This window comes from Montipora foliosa, chromosome 3 (assembly GCF_036669935.1).
Source record: "Montipora foliosa isolate CH-2021 chromosome 3, ASM3666993v2, whole genome shotgun sequence".
In the NCBI taxonomy this organism is placed as follows: Eukaryota; Metazoa; Cnidaria; class Anthozoa; order Scleractinia; family Acroporidae; genus Montipora; species Montipora foliosa.
The window spans coordinates 6,804,041-6,826,540 of record NC_090871.1 but is presented as its reverse complement, the minus strand read 5'-3'; the positions used below and the strand labels follow the sequence as shown (position 1 = coordinate 6,826,540).

At 39.5% G+C, this 22,500-nt stretch overlaps 1 protein-coding gene across 1 annotated transcript in view; it reads right to left on the bottom strand.

The window, feature by feature from the left end:
- Positions 1-14,848, bottom strand: part of LOC137994439 (fibroblast growth factor 1-like) — a 15,729-nt gene extending 881 nt beyond the window's left edge. Inside the window, exons 1-5 of the mRNA XM_068840013.1 lie at positions 14,758-14,848; positions 13,308-13,376; positions 12,872-13,181; positions 3,269-3,372; positions 1-1,697 (exon numbers count right to left, since the gene is read on the bottom strand). The exon at positions 1-1,697 is cut by the window's left edge and continues 881 nt beyond it. Coding sequence (XP_068696114.1) covers positions 1,464-1,697; positions 3,269-3,372; positions 12,872-13,181; positions 13,308-13,376; positions 14,758-14,766 — 726 coding nt within the window. The 5' untranslated portion in view covers positions 14,767-14,848 and the 3' untranslated portion in view covers positions 1-1,463. The remainder of the gene's footprint in view (positions 1,698-3,268; positions 3,373-12,871; positions 13,182-13,307; positions 13,377-14,757) is intronic.
- Between the last annotated feature and the right edge of the window lie 7,652 nt (positions 14,849-22,500).

Below are 22,500 nucleotides of genomic sequence, written 5' to 3'. Positions count from 1 at the left end.
TGTGAATCATAAGAAAATGGTCGTGGTACAAAGTAGATGCCAGAAATGGAAATTAAGAGAGTGACGAAATTAGTAAAAAATGTAAAAGAACTGCTTGTGTTCTGGATGGCAAAGCTTGCCATCCAGTAACTGTTCGCATGCTTGCTCCGGCGAACACATCTCTTTGACGAAAGAAACATTTTAAGTGAGGACAAAGGTAAACGCAAGATATAAACTGATCGCCTGGAACTAAAGCCAAATGACTCAATAAATGGGAGGAAAGGAGGATTCAGCCCTGTTATCATGATTCCTTTAATCTCAAGCTAAATGTTAATTTCTGCTGTGAAAGAGAACATTAGGGATGGTGATCTACGACGGCCGTTATTCCATCTCTCGTTTACGTCGTACAATATGGATGAAGTATCCTAAAAATAAATCAGTTGTACGAGCGGTTTCAGAGTAAAAATCTGAATGAAAGGGTCACATCTGTATGCTCGCGTTGTCGTCAAACCCCAAATTTGGTCAGGATTTGACGTCAGTCGTTGTTATATAGAGTACCGCAAAAATATTTGCTCACTGAAATACGTGCAGCACGAGCAGAACGATTATTTTTCCTCTTTAAACCAATCGGATGTTATTGTTTTGCGGCATTGTTGTTGCCTTAGCCCTCGTCGTTTCTTATAAACTCCTTTATTACCTTTCCAAATGACTTTTAGCCAATACATTGAACAAATACAACAGTTAAATTCCCTGATAAATTTAAAATTTGCTTGACTGACAAAAAATTGATCAAGGCCAAAGTTTGTGTTATCTGCTGAAGCCGAAGGCTGAGGCGGATAACACAAACTGAGGCCTTGATAATTATCGCTAACATGCGAAAACCGAATTCAATAATTGTTTTATTATGCATATTCCTGAGCTGAGCTCCGCCATGACAAAACTGATCGAGCTGCTGGTTAGTGTGTTAGGTGACGTCACTTCTGCATGCATAAAACTATTGTCTGTAGGTATGACGTCAATTCTACATATATAAAATCTATTGTCTGTAGGTATGACGTAAAAGAAACAGAGCAAGCAAGAATTAGCTGCGTGCTTATAGCCAATCAAAATCGAGCTTGTGACACCAATGTATAATAAATATATATTACTGAGGCTAAAAGGCGACAGCTGCAACTTTAGTACTTATACCAATTTCCGTGACTGACAGGTTTAAAATACAGGTCACTTTTCACGTCAGGTCTGTCGTTATAAAACCTTTGCTAATGCTAAGCTTTGGGCTCATTTTGCCTAAAACGATGTTCAGGCCCAAGGTTAGCCAATTGAAAAGTTTTGGGTTGTTTAGTACGGGTAAAACAATGACCTGTAAAAAATGACCTGTGTTTTAAACCTGCCGAATTTCAACAGCGGACCGGCGCACTCTCTAAGAGGGCAAAATGATTTTTTTTTTCCAGTTACTGTCTTCCACGTTCAATCACTACATGAAGCTAACCGGCATTTTCGCCTTTTCGCGCTGATCTTAGCGTGTCAACATCAAGCACCATAAATTGAACAGAATCTTGCCCAGGCAAGGTGGAGGAGGGTAGTTTTACTTCGCCATTTCGTTTTATTCCTAAGAACATATCATAATGTTCTTTCATGTAGTACTTGAAAGACGCAAATGACACAAACAGGTTCTCCTCGTGGTTTTGATAAAACAAACAGTCCCTCGATTCATCCGTCTGAAAAAAAAAAAAAGATCAGGACAGAAGAATTTACTAACGCTGACAGACTAGGATAGAATGATGATGATGATTAGAACTGTGACGAAGATGAAAATCGGGTTTCTTGCCTAGTGCTTAGGCATGGCGACTAGCCGCTGTGTTGAAAGCCGCAAACTGTGACGTCCAAGTTAAGCTTTAAGTAATTGACGGAAGTCCAAATCCTAGAGGTCTAGATCTGTAATGGAATGCGGCTCATCCTTTTTTAGTATTATCTATTTTTAGGACAGCTGTAGATAGATTTTTGAGGGAAAAAAGGAAATTTATTGCCCAGAGGAAATAAATGGGCATTTCTGTCATCCGGGATTTTCTGGAGATCATTCACCATTTGTGCAAGCTAGGCAGAGGCTGATTCAACACAGTGACTCAAATCAATTTTCCCTCCCCACCCTCCCTATTTTTACTTTCTTGTGGATGGTGTGTGTCCCCTCACCTTTGCTGGGATCATGTCTTCTATATTTGGGTATTTCCTAGGTTACCATGCTGATTTTCAATAAACGGCCTAGCCCATCAGGGCTTGGCCAAAATATCCCAAACAAATGTGGTATTATTTGTGTCCCAGCAAACGGAGCACGCCCAGAGCAATGCCTCGCCAACAATATCAGTCAGACTCTATGGAGCATGAAGCATAAAGTATAAAGGGGCCATATTGAATTACTTGCACGATCCATCCCTCGAGCAATCCCTCGTGTGAAAAACTTGCTTGCAGACTAATCAGGGGCGTTATGGTCATCAGGTCCAACATGAGTGGTCACACTTTGTCGTTCCAAAGAAAGGCCCGCGCAAGTAACGCTATTTTTGTTTTCTGTCTTTTCGCACTATAGTATCTTTGTTCTTCTTGAGGACTCTATGGATCCAGGATCTTCTTATTTCACAGCTAAAAAGGTCAAAAGTCCATAATCCAGAAATGTCGATCCATTTGACAGAACTGACCGGCCAGACCGAGCATTTGGAAGGACAAACTCGCAACACCTTTAAATTAACATACTCCGTGGATAATACACAGTCCTCCAGAAGAATGCGAAGGATTATCACGCAAGTGTTCCTTCAAATTGTTCCATTGTTCCACTGGCTGGCGCAATTTCTAACAAAAGGAAAGCGCCCTAAATTTAGAATAAGGGTCCCGCCAAATTATGGCCAATCAGATTCGGCCTGATTATCACAAAGCCTCTGACCGCACAAGGGATTGGTCGTGCTTAATGCAAAATTATGGATCGTGCAAGGAACACAATACCGTTCCCTTTTTTCCCGCAAAAAACCAGAAGTAGCCATCCTAAAATAGATAATACCGCATTACACCGCAGATCGAGACTTCTGGAAAGGTCCTTTTCCAACAAAGATCCCATCGAATGGGGCAGATGCAACCGGTGGCATGTGAATTGGTTGCAGGAAACTTATGACTCTTAGCTGATGTATCTGCTCAGTAGGGACTTCCTTTTGGCTAAGATCTTATGTAAACAGCACCTTACAGTAAAAGACGCTGCGAACAACGCAAAAAGGCATATAAAGCAATTTCTGTCAAACTCACTAACCCTTGTATGTAGCAATCCTTCAGAGCTTATTGCCAAGAATTTTTTTGTCTTAGTGCTCTTCACCCTCACAATACTCGGACCAAATGATTGTAACTCGAACTTGACTGCAAAATATGAGAGGAGTTGTCATTAGAACGATCTAAGCATATTTTTGTGAATAAATAAATCTCTTTCAGGCCCCCGAAAATAATACATATGCCCTAGTTTGTCCTACAGGGTGTACTTTTTAATATATCATTAATAATAATAATAATAATAATAATAATAATAATAATAATAATAAAGATCATTAATAATAATAATACTTACTTTTGTCATTATAAACTCAACAGGATATCGCGTTTCCGATAGGTCAATGACGAATGCAAAAATAAGTTAGAGAGTGCAATAATGAATTATGGCTTTTGTTGAGTATATAACAAGACGCCAATAAGGACGTATCCGTGGGATGCACAAACAGTTAACACAAATTGTGCAGTTACAGTGAATTACAACTAAACTTCGGGAAATGGCGAGAGATTACCAGATTACCATTAATTTAACTAGAAGTTGTTTGTTGTAAAAACAGAAAATGCAAACAGGATACAGATTATTTAGGTACAAAAAATTATAGAGATACGGGATATTTGGAGGAAGGGGGGGGGTGGGGGAGGAAACTGACAAGATACGGGATATTTAAAAAAATAGGCACGCATCGCTTGCGTGTGGTAGTGCAGTAACTTGACACAGTTTTTTTTTTCCCAGAACTGTCAACTGAGCTGCATTTTGTTTTTTTTTTTCAGATAGATGTCTTTGCTAAATACCCTCTGAGAGAACATGCGGTTAATATAAGTAAAGTACTGATCCCAGAAAGATTGACGGAAATAAAACGAAATCGAGCAACACTGGCTTCACGGCTGACATGTTGATCATTTTCAAGTTCCCTTAAAACTTTTTTTTGCCAAGAGTTTAAGCGTGTGCTGCTCTGACCTTCTGACAGCTTTCCAAGATAAAAGTTCGCTGCAGTTAATCCCTGTCCAGCGGGGTTAGTATTTGGATAGGAGACCTCAAAGTATTCGACTTGCTGTCTGGAACATACGCCCGAAAATTCTATTTTAACACTCAAAAATACGAACTAAGCAAGGCACAGATTTTGTTAGCCTGCTTTATGCAAAACAAATATTGAAGCAAAAGTAAATAAATATTGACATACAGTTTTTGAGAAGAGAAGAAGGTAGTTTTGAGGAAGTGTTGATCAAGAATAAAGCAATTTGCCATCAGCAACAAAATTTGCGAGAAGAAAACATCATAAATTTTGTGCCGCGAATATAACAAGTTACCATCAGCGAAAAACATTTTGGGAAATTTTTGCTACGTTCAATTTTTACTGGGTTGCCAGTATGGCAATCCCAGTCGGAAAATGGGGAATATATCTCTGTTTTTTTATTATCTTATTTTTTTTATTTTTCATTTTTTTTTTACTTTTTACCGCGTCGGTAAAAGTCTTGCCTGTCACTCCCCTGCTAAGTGGTGTCTTTGTGCATACAGCCTTCTTTGCGTATTTTGTTAAGTTTGAGGGCGCTAGGGTAATGCCTAGATTTCTCTGATGCAAACAGGAGAACATTTAATTTGTACTCAACTCTGCACAGTCGACTTCCGGTAACAATTGGAAATTTCACTAATTCTTGTTAACCTTCAATGGCGTCGAAAGTCATTGCAACACTGTAGTGGATCTTTAAACAAAATATACCCTCATGGAGCTCAAGAATGGAACTTCAATTGGATGAACAAGACAGGCAGTGAAACATAAATATCTGGAATCTTTAGGCGACGAGTAATGGTCTTCGACAACAATTTCATTTTTCGCCGTTGGATGTCAACACTGAAATCAAATGGCAATTTTTTTTATGGATTTAACAGACATGAAGGAATCGAACGCCTTGGATGCATCACAGTGTTTACTAAAGTCGCATCTAAGTTGTCTGGCAATTTACATTTATTTTGTACTCAACTCTGCAAAGGTATATAATTAAATTGGAAATGTGACTGTGAAGAATTATTTGAATGAAAGCGTGTTGTCTCTTTTGTGCTTCATTATTTACGGTCAAGGTTCTTTCGAAAAGGGTTTGATGTGAACTGTCAGAAATTTATTTAATTGCATATGCTTTGGGTCACGGATTGTGTGCCTTGTTTGTACGCACGCAATTGAAATAGGAAGGGCTCTTTGCCTCTAATAGCAAATATGTTGTTTGTTTTACTTAATTTTTCGCTGGAAAAGGTTTTTGTGAGATTTCCAGCCTTTGTGAATTTTAGTATCATGCATGTAATTTTCGAGCTTAACAAATTTGCATATGTCGGTTGAAATGTGATACGGGAGGATTTTTGTGGTAGTGCTCTGTAAGCTTCGTGGGCGTAAGTCACGAAAATAAACGGGTCTGTTGGAAGCATGCTTGAGTTTCAACAAAATGAGCCCCAAAATCAGCAACAAATTGTGACGCTGATGGATAATAAAGTAGCTGCTATTTCCAAAAGGATGGAGTTACCTGGTGATAAATAAACTCGTCTTGGAGAATAACGTTTTGGCTTTCCAGAAACAATGGTAAACCTCAAGAGTTGGGCGGTTGTGATCTTTGTTTTGAATTCGCACATTTCTTGTCAAACTTTACAATACTTGAAAGAAAAAGAAAACTACCAAAAACAAAAACCCGGTATCTTGCCATCATTTGACACAGATGTTTCACTGTTTCGCGAGTAAACACGCCGCGGTAACTTGATCACGGCGCCTGCTGAATTCGATGTCACTTTCGATTTTGCGATTTACTTGTGCAGCTAAAAGTACAATAACAAAATTTAACGTAGCAAAAATCTCGCAAAATGTTTTTCGCTGATGGTAACTTTTTATATTCGCGGTTCGGTTGTTTTCATGTCGTAAATTTTGTCGCTGATGGCAAAATATTTTATTCTCGATCGACCACCCTTTAAACTTCCTTCTACTCTTCCTAAAATCTGTGAATCAATATTTATTTACTTTTGCATCAATATTTATTTTGCATAAAGCAAGCTAACAAAATCTGTACCTTGCTTAGTTCGTATTTTTGAGCGTTAAAATAGAATTTTCGGTCCTATGCTTCTGTAACAAAGTGGTATATTTTTTAGGTCATCCTTCCGGATACAAATACCGCTGGACAGGTATTAACTTAAATGAAATTTTGTATTACAAAGCTGTCAGATACTCAGAGTGCACGCTTAAACTTGTGATGAAAAGAAGTTGTGAGGGAACTTGAAAATGATCAACATGTCAGCCTAGAAGCCAATGTTTGTTGATTCCCCTTTATTTTCTTCAATCTTTCTGGGTTTAGTACTTTGCTAGTAACTACATGTCTTCTCAGGGGGCTATTTACCTAAAGGCCCTAGCATTTGCTTCAACATCCTTTCGATTTTGTTGAATGGCAATGTTGAGAGCGTTTGCCACCCCCTTTCCACCGTGTTGAAACGTGTTGAGACGATGTTGAATCGATGTTGAAAGAGTTTAAAAGCCTTTAAACTTTGCTTCAACATCCATTCAACATTTGTTTTGTTCTCTGGAATGTTCGGAATGTTGAAGCGGAGTTGAAGTCATTTGCCCCGCTCTTTCAACATTGTTGAGCAAGCGCATGCGCAGTTAAGAAAAGACGGTAGCAAAGCAACACAATTTTTGTGTGTGGCTGTAGTACGTCCGGGCGATAATATTTCGATCAGCTGATCCTACAATGGACAGCGTTCAACAAAATCGAATGGATGTTGAAGCAAAGACTTCTACCATGGCACTAAAATGATATACAATACCAAAACAATATCGTGTACTATTAGAGCTACATATTTCACAAACACAACTTGAATCTCCTGGAAGACAAAACTCAGCTCAGTTGACAATATGGAATGAAGCGCTGTGTGTTGCACTACCACACGTACGCAATGCGTGTCTATTTTTTCTAAAGATGACTGGAATTTTTTCTTTCTGACAAATGATTAATAGGCTGGTAGACAGGTTTATAACCACAGAAAAATATCTGTTTAGTCGTATAAACGTGTGAGCCAAAGGGCCTCTGATGATCGTAAACACCGCAGGCAAATGTTTCCATTTAAATCTGAAACTATCGCAGACAAGCGTACCATTAATCCTCTGCAAAGCAAGAAGAAAAAGGCGAGCACTTACTTTAAGTCTGATTGGACGTTTTTCAAGGCGAACAATAGTGTGTCGACGATAGGACACAGATCATCTCAGAAACACGTTTCCAATAAAAATTGTGTTAGTCGGAAGCGTCGTAGTGGTCGGGAAAGTAGAACTAGATTCAACTTTCCCGATCATCCAGACCGTGTGCCGCAGATCGCCGAAGACGCCAAGGACAAATATTCTATATATCTGCGACATGGAGCAGACCTATCGGCGATCATGTCGCAGACCAATCGCAGATCGATAAACGGAACTGACTTTCACCCGGGTCATACGGTTTTTTTCCGCGTTTGGGACAGTTTGAAAACATGTGCATTGCCGCGAACTTTATAACAAAATTGTTGCAGTTTATCTGCCACGATTTAAAATGGACTTTTTAGCTGCTTGGATAATTTTCACTACGAGTGTTTCCACCACTGTGAACTGTTGGTTAGGGTATTTCTTCAATATATTAGGGAATTTAAGCACGCGACGTTTTTGAGCTGCAGACGGCAACCGGAAGTGAGGTGTTTTCCCTTTTAACTTGTATTGTCACTACCACCTTTATTTTGCCAAGTATCTTTCCTGCATTAGAGATTATTAGGTTAAAAATCTGAGAGACACTACTGTCCTGGCGTGCGAAATGTTCATTTCCGGTTGCCGTCCGCGGCTCAAAAACGTCGCGTGCTTAAATTCCCTAATATTAAGGGATGCATGAACTACCTAGGGGCTTGAGTATCGCACTTCTGTGAGGGAAATAGCGGACTCAAAACCCGTGCCGACCAATTTAATAGTACCCTCCCCCGCAAAAACTCTTAAGGCTTCGTCACGCGTCCCTCTTCCACGAGCGTCTGCTGAAACGAGCCACAAATTCGTTTCCCTTTGTCGAGTAACATGAAGTAACTGTCATCTGAAATCACGTGCGGGTCACATAGGAACCAATCGGCGCTGTGTAGATTACTACCCTGGAAGCGTGAATGCGACAACTTCTTCTTTGGAAGAATCATCTTTCCAAAATATTCCTCAGAAACAAAATTTTGTTTCCTCGGTGGGGTATGCATTTGCACTCTCGCGAGTCAAATTGCGAGTGCTTAGCAAGGGTATGGTGTCGTTTTATTTAAAATTGAAAGCGCCGTGGAAATATATAGATACGAATACGAGTGCATTTGAACTGCACGAGGACCATTACCTTAAAGCGCAATTAACGCAACTAGGACAACAGCGAAAAGAAAGCTTGAAAAAAAACATTACCTTTAAGCTTAACATTTTCAGGTTGCTTTTGGCGATGATCGTCTCTAAAAATTGGTTTAATGTTTTGGGTTGCGAACCGATCGTTCGTACTCAGTATTTCTTCGATTTAAAAAATAAAGCAAACGTTAAATCAGTTCAACCGAAGAACTACAAGAAATGGGGTTATTCAAACGAAACGACTCCACTGAAATAGCGCGGAAAGAAATGTAAATATGATATCAATCCCAAGCGAATGCCACAATATATAGGTTTAAATCGCACGGGAGCAAAATGTTTCAACCATACAAAAGGTCACAAATTCTACCGTACTCATTCTGTGAAGAGCCGCAAACATCTAAGTCAAAGCATGAAATTTATACGCTCCAGTTTCTCTTTGATAAGAATTTAAGTCAGCGACGTACGCAAAATAAGTGCACTTCCAGAACCTGGAAGTCCGCTGTGATTGGTCTACATAAATTCCGGCTAATTTCAGCAGACGCTTGTGTGGGAGGAACACGTGACGAAGCCCTAAGAGCGTCTGCGTGGGAGGCTAATTCAAAAGAGGACTATGAACCGTAAGCGCTGTGCCGCTCTTGATCACGAACTCTATGGAACGTTAAAAATCCCGCACATTATTTTGCAAAGAATGGGGCAACGAATTACTGGTGTAACTTTCTAGCAATTGTGGGCGCGCGTTCAGTTGATATCGCCAAAAGGATCATCACCAACTGAAATGGCTTTTCGCCTTACGACGCACGTAACACCCAACATGGTAACTGCCTCGCCTCTACTTAGGCGCTTTCGACCATATCTGAGGAATTTCCTTATTCACTTTCCTCCACCAACTTTGTAGGCGCTTTTCTCGAGAAAATTGGGTTTTCTTGGTTTCACACAGATGTAATATTTATCTGATGTCTAGACCGCAGCGGTACCGCTATCCAAACTGACATCTCCAGAAGTCTTTGAAATTTCCGCGCACCAGGCCTTGGTCTTTTTAAGATTAAACTTATGCAAACTGATTTATTTAACTCCGACGCCCACGACTAGGAGATTACATTTCATTGCATTCGGGAAACAGGTTTTTACAGACCAAGTTACTTTTAGAGCGGTTTTCAATTGAGTGTCGAGAGTAATTAGCGAAGTGCTTTGGTTTTGCATTACTTCACTCAGTGATAGGTTCAAAGTTCTCGCGCCATTTTTTCAACCAATCAGAAGCGAAACCAAAACCAATCGTGGTTCGCGCGAGCACATTTTCCCGCACGTTGTGTCGGCTACGTGTAATTACTTCGAGTTTTGATTGGTTTACTGGATTGTCTCCGTCTTTTTTGATTGGCCAAAGTAATTACTTTGGTTTTGTTTTTACGACACTCGTTTGAAACTCGCTCTAGAAACTAGACCTTTCCAGCTAGTAAGCAATTTTTACCCATCGGATTGAGAATGGTCACTCTTGCAAGATAAATCTTATTTAAGAACCCGTCTAAAAGTAGCTTGATCTGTAAAAGTGCTGGGGTGAGGGGGAGGGGAGGGAGGGAGTGGGGAGGGGAGGGGAGGGGAGGGAGGACGAGGGACATTTTTTACAACATTTTAGATTTTCGAAGCTGGGTATGTCTGCAACACCCGGCAATAACTGTTTTTCAAATTAGGTTCCTAAATTCAATGGGAAAAGCAATTTGTAACAGCCCGATCACTATGTCTTAAAATATTTCAAATGTTATGCCTTGAGAAGGCATAAAGGTTTTCGAATTTTTTTTCATTGTAGCACCACCATCCTTAGATCATAACAGAACGAACGAATAAAACTGTTGTTAAAATGATGAATTTTTCTTCTGTGACACAGTCAATCACGAAAAAAAAAAACCCAAATTTTCCTAGCACTGAAGAATCCAACCTATGACCTTGCGATTTCTAGTTGGGTGCTCTACCGTTTCAATTGACAAAAGATGTCTTTTTTTTGCTGTTGTTGTTGTTGTTGATAGTCATAGCATCGTATATTAGCACACCCGAAAAGTGAGCTCGTGGCGTACGAAAACCACACACCTCTTCGATTCTCTCTGTTGGAGAGCAAATAAAACTATCGCTATGTGGTTTATGCCGTGATGTGACACCTTAGGGATTAGTTGAAGAAGAGATCTCTACATTCGATAATTAGTTTTGCCAAGGACGCAAATGCGAAATGGTCTATACAGTCGTATAGAAACAAAGACACCAAAACAAGAGCAACGAAATTCTGTTATGGCTGAAAATTAACCACAGGACCTAGAGGATCGGTAGAAGAACATTTTGAAAATAAATACAGTTCAGTTCTAAATCGAACTTAAGGGTCAAAGCAACGAAGGAAAAGCTGAAACTCGTGTCACTCAAATCACGAATCCGGAAACTGAAGATATATTTTTTGGCATCTGTAGAATTTCGTAACCAACTCAGTACAGAGTAAACAACTATTGTAATTTGTGCAAGGTCAAGGCCAAAAAAGAGAACAAAAACCTACAACAAAGAAATTTGTCGGGTGTCATAACCATTTCCCTCTATTAACTATGTTACAACCTAACTTGAGTATCAGACTTCGCTTTTAAAGAACCCCCCCCCCCCCCCCCCTCAAACCCTTTCTCCCCACAAGGGCCAGGTACAACTAAGGGCGCTTTTCTTTTGTCAGAACTGACCGGCCAAAGAAATGCAACAATTTGAATGAACACTTGCACGATAATCCCCGCGTTCTTCTGGAGGAGAGTATATCATCCTCGAAGAGTGTTAATTTGAAGGAGTTGTAAGAGTTAGTCCTTCCAAATGCCCGGTCTGCCCGGTCAGTTCTGTCAAATGGAAAGCGCCTTAAGACCACCAAAATTGTTAGTGGGTGGAGGGTAGGGTTCGAACCACTTCCCCCAATCGCTAATCCCATCGTTTCAGATGGTGGTGGTTTCCGCATTTGGGACAAGGGAAATTAAACCCTTCGTTAAATCTAGCTTTTATCCTTTTAAAATATTACTTAATATCCAGATTAAGTGTTCCATGAGAGAGTTCTATCCGGGCGGAAATATTTTCTAGATGATCTTCGTGCTCTTGAAAAAATATCAAGCAAAAAATTAATTAAGCCATCGTAAAAGGAGTGAAAACTGAGTCTGATGATGTAAATCGAATAAAATTGGTCGCGTCCTTTGAACATTGTTTACGGTATGGGTGAATTCAAACTTTTGATCGAAAAATCTAGGTGTACTATGTAAAGATGACAAATTATGCTCTCTTAATATTATGATTTGATTATATCAAGTTTCGCGTAGTTGTTTTCCCGGAAATGCTTTTCAAAACCAGATGTTGAAATCTGAAGTGTGATTTTAATGCTGACTCGAACTAAAAAAATATGGTTTTCTTAAGCTGTAGTCCTTTCCTTGCCAAGCGTGATGCAGCATATTCCTAATACTAAGGTCGGCAGAATCTTAATTATTAAGCCACTCTAAAAGGAGTGGAGAACTGTGTCTGATGACGAAAATCGTTCACCTTCTTTGAATCACAAACATTAGCAGGTGAATTCAAACTTTAGATTGACCATTGAAGAACCCCGGTTTTCTTCGTAAAGTTCACAAGTTATGCTCTCTTAAATATCAAGTTGTGCGCATCTTTTCCCGGAAATGCTTTTCAAACTAGATTTGTCAAAATCTTAAGTTTTATTTTAGTGCTGAAAAGGAAGTAAAAGGAAAAGGTTTCTGAGTCCTAAAGCTGATGCAGCACATTCCTAATACTTAGTCAGCAGAATCTAAATTAGAAACCAAAACAATCCAGCTTAATATGTTGCTGAACAAAGAAAAGAACATCTCGGTTATTTCATTTTTTGCATTTAACAATTGAATTCTCTCGTACATTCTTACCACCGGCGTCAGTTTGTTAATTGCATGAAAAAGGTACTTCCCTCTGTGTGTTACGTCGCATGGCACAGTTGAGAGCCAATCACGAAATGTTCAGTTTGTGTCAAAAGTCAGACTATCTTTTAATACAAAATAGTTCATTGGGATTGATGATATGACAAGTTGTAATCTAATGGGTTGTCATTGTGTGCGTTTTCCCGTCACAAAAAGGGAATGGCAAAAAGGAACTTCTTATAATATGAGTTAGACTTTCTTTAAATACAAAAGAGTTTATTGGGACTGATGATGGACAAACTGGAATCTAATGGGTTGTCATTGAGCCATCATTAACCTCTTCAAACTCACCAAATGGACTGTGCAGGTTTAATGATCCTGATACTGTTCCATTCTCGTTTACGTGCAGAAACAACCCAACCCGACTTAACAGTGTCACTTTTTCGAAGTTTGTTGGCGATCTTGTCAAATTCACCCAACTTCTTTGCAATATGTGTTTCTTTGGTCTTTTAGTTTTCGATTTCTGCCTATGGTTCTGTGGAATACGAAGGTGACTAGTTCCTGAAGCCTCTGTCACATTTTGCGAGGGCGAGGTGGTAGCAGTGTCATTCTCGCCTCTAACTCCGTGCAATAAGGTCCAGCTCCAAACGATAAAGATCGGCTGGAAATACACCAGACATCAGAAAAAGACACTCACAAATTACTCCTCTTATATATAATAACAAACAACTGGGAATCCTTATCATGTCTTAAGTAAACATCACTTAAGATTGAAGATGTCCCTTACCACTGAGTATAAACTTCTCATCCTGCGAGAGGTGATCCGATGAAAAACAGGAAAAATCGTACTGTGAACCTAGCAATTGAGTTAAATAAAATTTGGTGAAACCAGACCTGACTAACTTTGATCGAATGGACTATTATCTCGAAAATGGACAAAAAGAGAAACTTTATGGTTCTCTCTTTCTTATGTCTCTAGATTTAAGTTTTACAGTTTGTTTTACGTTTGCGCCGCTTTTCAGCAGACAGGAATTCGTCCAATTTTGAGAGCCCCAGTATCGGGTTATGGGTGAGTATGTCTTAATCCACCTAAATTCCAAAACACTTGGATGGTACCACCCACTATCTTTTATGAGATGAGCTGGAAATCAAAGCAAGCTTTCACCATTTTAAGAACCGTTCGAGTGTGTTGTTTTTTTAATTTTGTAAGATGTGGCACGCTGTCGTAGGCTCGGTTCCTTATAATGTGTTAGTTTGCATTTCACCTCGAAGCTGCCCAAAAGGATTGAAAAATATTCCTTCAAAATTCTATCGCTTTTTTATGAGGCAGTTTTAATCCTACAAAAGAAATATTGAAGTAAAGGGTTTTTTTTAATCTGAATAATTTCAGTCATTGGTGCCGTTTTCAATACGGAGAAATGTACTACGTGACATGCATACTCTTATTATACTGCAGAAACCTCGCTAATATTTTCAACCTAGCCCTTTCTCGGTTTTCCATAGCCGCTGAAAAGACACTGCAAAGTTAACCCTGTAAATCCTGAGATGTGTGATAAAAATAATATAAATTCCATGTCAAAACTGATGGCTGGAAAACTTACAGTTCCCCGCAAGAAGTTGGCAGCGGCAACAGTGCTCGACTTCCTTACTGTGGAATTTTGAACACCTATTCGAGTTTTTACTCGGACCAACAAAACATACGTTAATTCGACTTATTCGACTTTGTCCACCGTAGCATGATACTATAGAGTTTAATTAAGAAACCTTGCGACGCCCACGTCAACAGCAACTCCACAAAACAATCATTTCATTGATTAAAAAAAAAAAATTATCGTGCTGCACGTGTGGCACGCATTTTGACATATATTTGTGCTAAAATAGTCTCTACACATATTTGTTGCCAAAAATATTTGTGCCAAAATGACCAAATTTTTATGATTTGACAACAACGTGAGCTTACAAATGTGAACCTTTCATCCTCTCTCGTACACAATTTATTTTTAGGATACTTCTCAGTCCCACACTGTGAGATGTGTACAAGATGGAGATTAATCGCGGAAGACAGGATATAGTGCAAAGTTATATTTTGAGGTGACGTTTTCGTCGATGTTGCCTGCTGTTCCTACTGAGGAGTGCTCACATAGTTTATATTTTGTGAATGTAAAAAAATAATTCATGAAGATCGCAGGCGACAGAAACTCCAAATTCAAGTCATAACGTATTATACTTTTCTGTACCTCTCTCATACTGCATTTATCTCTTCCATTTGTCCATTCAAACAAAAGAAATCGTTCATCGTTAAAAGGAAGTGCTTAGAGTAAAGACACCGCAAGTGGCAATATGTTTCAAGGAGCAGTCACAAAAACTTGTTGGGGGGGGGGGAGCACTGATGAGAAATTGGGGGGTCCCCCAAAACATTAGAGATAAATAGGGGGCTGTTTGAAAAACATAAGCAATCTCAAGGGGGGGTACCTTAAATAATAAAAACAAAGAATTGTCATTAGTCAACAAAATTTAACAAAATATAATATTCAAGAGTGTAAAATGGGGTTGTCAGGCCTACACGACTCCCTTGTACGTGGTCTAGTTTCCTTTCCTTTGTCATAATTTTGCTCTCTCTCGATTACAAATCTTTTAGGCGCTTCCAGTAAGATTTCACTTAGCAATGGTTTTTGTTCTATGAGACTTTGGATTTGAACCTTCATACTACTGAGTGATATTTGTTTCTTCCAAGAAGATAGTTCGTCTTGATGATATATTTTTAGTTTCTCGGTGTTGACTTTCTCTGCAGCAGGGCCGGACAGGATTTTCGTTTGAGGCCCGAGGCATGACGTTTCATCCGGTGGTTTCCCATTCCATGTCTGGTATTTTGATGCCAATATTTGAGGGGTTTGCTTTATTTTCATTTTATACTTTTAGTACTTTTATATTTTTAGTACTTTTTTAGTAGTACTTTTTATAGTACTGGACAAACCTTTAAAATCAAATCACGTATTACTTGTGAAACCCCTAATGTAATTTACATGATTCAGTGCACTAAATGTAATCTTCAGTACATCGGAGAGACCAAACGTCGTCTTAAAGACTGCTTTAATGAACATAGGCGACCTATTATAAACCCCTTTTGTAGTTATACCCCCTCTGCGGTTTTACGACACTTCCTGACCAGTGGTCACGCGGAGGATCACATGATCCTTATACCGCTCGAACAACTGCACACTAGTCGTGACTCCATCAGAAAGGCTCGTGAGGCATTCCTCATACACAGAGGAAAAACACTGGAGCCTGCAGGCCTTAACAGAAGAGATGAAATGTAATTTAGTTTAGCTACCTTTTAATTTTCTTTTGTTTTTTTCATCGTGTTATCATGGATTATTCTCTCTCCTCTTTTTTATGCATTTCCGTTTTTATAACACATCACGTAGCCTTTTTTACGTCATTTCCGGTAAATATAAAGATCTTGTTACTAGCATTTATCCATTCAATAAACCTGAAAAATGCTGGTGTTGGCCAGCCGAAATATTGCAACAACGCCTATGTTCACGTTGTCTTGACCAACCTTTGCAGGATATTTTTTATTTTCATTATTATAACGTTTTTTTACTTACTTTTTACAAAGAACTTGAGTGAACTCCAGCCCTGCCTGGGAAACTGATTCTTGGGTTCCAGAAACACTGGAAAGTGTTTCTGAGTGTTCTATTGAAAAAATTACTTGGGGGTGGGCATGCCCCCACACCTCCCTAGGTGCCTCGCGCCTTGCGGCGCCAAAACTGTCACGTCCGGTGTCTTTGCAGTAATGTGAATGTGACCTTTTGGCCTCACGCCTTTGCATCAATTTAATTCTGGTATCAACCGATCGGCTTGTCTCTAGTAGAAGCGAGTGATTCAATCTGCTTTTAAAGCTTTGACCCGGGCCCGGGATCTTTTTGTTCTTGAGCGCCTGTTAGGTTGCGCCATATATCAGTTAGACAGCTGGCTTTCTAAAGGCTTGTTTGCCTTTGCCTTGTCTTTTTTCTGCGTTTCTTAGAAGATCGTCATGCTCTTTGGAGAAGTTTTTCTTTTTTTGCCTTAAGTTATTTCGCTCGTTCTTCTGACTTTTGCATCGGGTATTGGTTTGTGGCCATGATGTAGGTTGGGGGTGTCTTTTAAGGATACCAAAAGGGGGTCCCTGAAAAGGTTTAATGCTGCAGGTAGGGGTCCTCCAAATTTTTTAGAGAGTAGATAATTTCTCATTAGTTCCCCCACCCCCAACAAGTCTTTGCGAGCGCTCCCTCAGTAGGCCAAAAATCAATCCAATCAGACGCCAAGAAATCCTTGGCTTCTGATTGGGTAAAATGGTCATTTTTGGGATATGTATGCTCCCTGTTATTTAAGCGGAGGTAATTATGCCAGGTGGTCACTTCGCAAAGAGTGTCGATGAATACGGGTCAGGATGATTTTGCGGCAGCAGCGGCATTCTGACTTTCCTTCGGCTGAGTTACTTCAGGCCGTGCTCCCTTTACAGCTCCAACCAGTGCAAACTCCGGAAGCTATTGAAGTTGAGGCCCAAGTTCGTGCGTCCACGGCCTCTGATTAACGGACTTCTGTTGGGTAACGTGGTGGGGCGTCAAGTTCGCTTCCTTCTACAGCGGAGCCGTTACGGGTTTGTGAATGTCATACTTGTGTCTGTGAAGTTAGTTATGGGGCAGTTTTGGTATTGCGTGTTGGAGGTCGAGTTTCTTTTATTTTACTTCTCTTCTTTGCGGGTTGTCATTCATACGTGGCAGTCATTTGTTATTCTCCTCATGTCGCTGAGACCCGGTACCTGGGAATTCGCGTCCGTGCGCGTGGAGAGGTTGTTTTTATTTCCTTTTCGTTTTTGTTTTATGTTGTACCGAATTGGGATTTTGTCTTATACTTAAGTTGTTTCCGTTAGGGGCTTTTCCACCGGTGCGTTTGAATGCTATATCCTGTTTGCCCAAACAGTGGCTGCTCTTAGGCCCCCGGTTTAATTTGGGATGGTTTGCTTGACCCACTTCCTGTACTGCCCTTTTCCAGGGGGGATTTATATTCAGGGATTCAGTGATACAGTTGTAGGCGACTCGCTTAGCGTTGTACGAGTTGACTATTTTGGCGACTACGCGCCCTTCTGACCCTAATTATTGTAAGTGAGGGTATCTTCGTGAACCCGATAAGATTGGTTGATGGGTATCTGTGTGGGTCCGATAAGATTTGAAACGGATATCAGGATGAACCCAATGAAATTTGAAGTCGGGTATCGATGCGAGCCCAGTGGGATTTGAAGATGGATATCTGTGTGTGGCAGTTGACTTGTAAGATGGATATCTGTGTGAGCCATTGAGATTTGAAGTTGGATAGCTGTGTGAACCCATGAAATTTTTAGAGGAGTACCTGTTTCAGTCCAGGAGATCTGGAGATTGGAATCTGCCTGAGCCCATGAGATTTGAAGTTGGGTATGTGCGTGAGCCCATGGAATTTGAAGGGGGGAATCTGTGTGAGACCTTGAAGTTTGAAGGTGGCTGGGTGTCTGTGTGAGCCCTCGAGATTTGTGGATGGGAATTTCGTATGGGTTTTCTGGATGTACGTTAGCTTCTACCTTTAATTCCTGGGTCCTGGGAGATGACGCCGCAAGCGATTGTCAACGATGGCATCCCTTGTTGCTTCGACTTGCCGAGAAGTGGCAGTCATCTTCTTTAGGCCTGGGTTGGTGGGAAGTCGGCTTAGTGCAAACTCCCAGCCGGTGCTTACTCGTTTCTGTCTGTTCCGTCTCTTTGTAGTTCCATTCGAGAGGGATGGTTGATCTAGGGGGATGTTTCTTTCCCTGCTGATCGAGGTGCAGCAATCGGCTGCGGAGAGACAAATCCAGTGGGTACAATCGGACTAAACCCTGGGGCCAGGTGTATAGGACGAGATTGACGTCGGTTTTGTGTTGTCAAGCATTCAAAGAATTTTATCGGGGTAGCATTGGACTGTCAGTGAGGTGAACTTTCGGGATCTGAATATGTTCATGGCAGGGGAGATTCATAACCACATGGGGCGTGGAATGTGACCCTACAGGGTTACCAAGATGGGGAAACTATTTTGGGTTTTATATTATGATTTGGTTTGGGATGAGGTTTGAGGACCGGGGAACGTAAAAATAGGGGGAGGGGGGGTTGAATGAGGATCCAGTTTGTGTTTCTAACCCGGGAGTCTCTGGGGAAGCGAGACAGGGATTACTTAACCATACTTTTAATACAACTTTTTAAGGATTAAACCACTGCAAAAACCGTGTACGATCAAAACTTGCTCTACGTTGGATCAAAATAGATCGTGACCACACCAAAAAAAACTTTTAAAATGGAAAATATACTGCAAAGATTGCTCAAGACAACGTGAACATAGGCGTTGTTACAATATTTTGGCTGGCCAACACCAGCCTTCTTCAGGTTTATTGAATGGATAAATGCTTGTTTCAAGATCTTTATATTTACCGGAAGTGACATAAAAAGGCTACGTGATGTGTAAAATTAATAAAAACGGAAATGCATAAAAAAGAGGAAAGAGAATAATACATGATAACAAGATAAAAGAAACAACAGAAAATTAAAAGGTAGCGGTATGAGGATCACACCCATACCGCTCGAACGACTGCACACTAACCGTGACTCCATCAGAAAGGCTCGTGAGGCATTCCTCATACACAGAGGAAAAACACTGGAGCCTGCAGGCCTTAACAGAAGAGATGAAATGTAATTTAGTTTAGCTACCTTTTAATTATCTTTTGTTTCTTTTATCTTGTTATCATGTACTCTCTTTTTTATGCATTTCCGTTTTTATTAATTTTACACATCACGTAGCCTTTTTATGTCACTTCCGGTAAATATAAAGATCTTGTAACAAGCATTTATCCATTCAATAAACCTGAGGAAGGCTGGTGTTGGCCAGCCGAAATATTGTAACAACGCCTATGTTCACGTTGTCTTGACCAACCTTTGCAGTATATTTTCCATACTTTAATGCTAATTAAGTCAGAGGAAGGGATAGTGACGTTAAGCTTTTATAGTAAAAGTAGCAGATTATGCTACTAGCAGTGCCCATTTTTTTCTCAAAGTATGCTTAAATTATGCTCGTTTTTCCAAATTATGCCACTTGTTCATAAAATTATTCTTTTTTCAAAATGAGCGAAAAAAGTCCAAAAAATGCATCACGATCGTTTAGCAATACTTTCAATGAGAATAAAACACAGTGTCAAACAGCGGTTAGTACAAACATTTGCTTGAACTGCATAACTTTTTATAAACTTAACGTTTCGTACGTTACAACATACATCATCAGAAGTGATTATTATTCAGTTACAGATAAATTTAAATTCAAAAATACAACTGTACGGACTGGGAACTAACGAAATTGATTGACATAAAACGACAAGAAATATGCTAATAGTAGAGATAAAGTTTCTCACTGCCAACGTTTTCATTTAAGGCTGGCTTTAGATCACGGATAAGCAGAGACTCTTTAATTTTAAAGTGCATATGCATGTTTGAACGACCAGTTGCTAATATTTCAAAATGATCCCACTTAATTCTATGGTTGGTTAAGAAAACATGATCAGCAATTCCATTGCAGATTCGTAACATTTTGTAGTTAGGGCTTTAAAATGTTCTGTTTTTCTGTTCTACCTTTCTTAGGTCATCACGGCAAACACCTCACAAAACAGCTGAGGTCTTGTATAAACAAATTCTTTGGTATTTTCAACCTCAAAATAGTTTTTCAGAACACCTGAAGAATCAAGTCTTTTTTCCCTTACAAATATAAACTATCTCCTTCCTTCGGTTCAAAAATAGTGTACAGAGCAAACTGCTGGGATTGCAATGATTTCTATATAGGGAAAACGAAACGCGGATTATGTGACAGAAAAACAGAACACTTTAAAGCCCTAACTACAAATTGTAACGAATCTGCAATTGAATTGCTGATCATGTTATCTTAACCAACCATTAGTAGCATCATTTTGAAATATTTCAGTGCAACTGGTCGTTCAGACATGCATATGCACTTTAAAATTAAAGAGTCTCTGCTTATCCGTGATCTAACGCCAGCCTTAAATGAAAACGTTGGCAGTGAGAAACTTTATCTCTACTATTAGCATATTTCTTGTCGTTTTATGTCAATCAATTTCGTTAGTTCCCAGTCCGTACAGTTGTATTTTTTAATTTAAATTTATCTGTAACTGATGATGTATGTTGTAAAATACGAACGTTAAGTTTATAAAAAGTTATGCAGTTCAAGCAAATGTTTGTAACCGCTGTTTGCGTTTTATTCTTATTGAAACTTAAATGGCCCAAGTCAAAGAATTAGCAATACTTTTTTGGTGTCACAAGCTGCTTTTCTATTGTATTTTGCTTTCTTTGTCTTAAGGCAACGGTGTCTGGCTATGTTTGCTGGTTCTCGTATGGTCTCTAAGCGTGACTGACGCCATTTGGCAAACTTGCAAATGAGAAGTACTGTGACCAACACCATCTGGCAACTTCCGGTCCCGTCATCTCGTGTCAGCCTGCCAGCCTTCTAGGGAGGCTCTTTCTCCTTTACCAAACCGCGAATGCGGCTAAAGCATTGAACAAAAATGGTCTCAGGCTTATCAATATATACCGATTATGCTAGCAGTGCTAAACTTTTTAAAAATCAGCGAAAATTATGCTAGTTTCCGCAAATTATGCCAAAAATTATGCTATCACAATGATCTATAAAAGCCTAGGTGACGAGTTAGGCATTATTTAAGCTGAGGTGATCAGTTCGCAAGCAGCGCCGATGAAAAGAGTCGACCCTCCATTCCTTATTTAGCTCTCAGGATCCCTTGTTGTGTTCTTCAACAGGGATCACTTATCCCATACCTTAATGCTAATTAAGTCAGAGGAAGGGATAATGTGTTCTAAGAACACTCGCGTTTTTACAGTATATAAGGAATCTCTGCTGACGTCATTCTTTACGTTTATTAGTTTGCTCACAGAAAGCATCATCCTATTTACAAATTGACTTTAAAGAGAAAAAAACTTGTTAACTTCGTTAAATCTTTAATTTTAAGCCTTTTATCTTTGATAAGGTGCCAGTCATTAGTCTTCAAAAACTGATAAATCATTGGATGGAAAAAGCGCTAACGATCCCATAAATTCCTTTCAGTAAAACTTCAAATTTTCTAAGCATCATTGATCAGAGATTATCTAGAATATCGTATCCAAATTTTCAGACATAGCTTATCATGGTTAGACTTTCATATACCGGACTAAAATGGCGGAGGGCGAAAGAAGCATTGTTATTTCGATTAGGCCTTGCCAATTAGGTCTTGTTATGTTCGCTTTGTTCCTTTGTTTCATGCACATTAATTATTTCGGATCCGGTCTGTGAAAGACCAGCCCTCATTATGCAGTGCATCTTCAATATTCGATACTTTTGTTTCTCGGCTGACTGATAAGAAAACGACAGCCTTATACTAATGAGGCACAAAATGTAAACATAGATTACCCATTTGAACCGGGCTTCAGAGCGAACCTTCTGCGTTCGCTAGTTTGATGCTATGTGGGGATGCGAAGCAAGCTCTTAATTAGACCCCGTTCATACATCAAACATCAGAGATGTTGATCGTAACTGAGGATTTAGTCACGATCATCTATACTTCATCTCTTGCAGTGCTTACTTCATTTTTTTTAATAATTGGCTTAGTATGTTCAGGCCCTAGAAAAATAGCTTTCAAAGCATGCAATATTTAGGTGTCGGCAATTCACTTAGCCATTCTCGCGTTAAGTAACTCTCTAAAGTATTTTATATGATCAGCTGTTTAGTTGTAAATCAATTTGAATACATGTTACTACAGAGTCACACTGTAAAAAAACATAAGGCAACTAACCAAGCGCCAAGGAATTCTTTAATGATTAGATGCTTAATTAATTAAGGAGATGATCCAAAGGAAATAACAAAGGTATTAATGCAGATACCAAAGTACC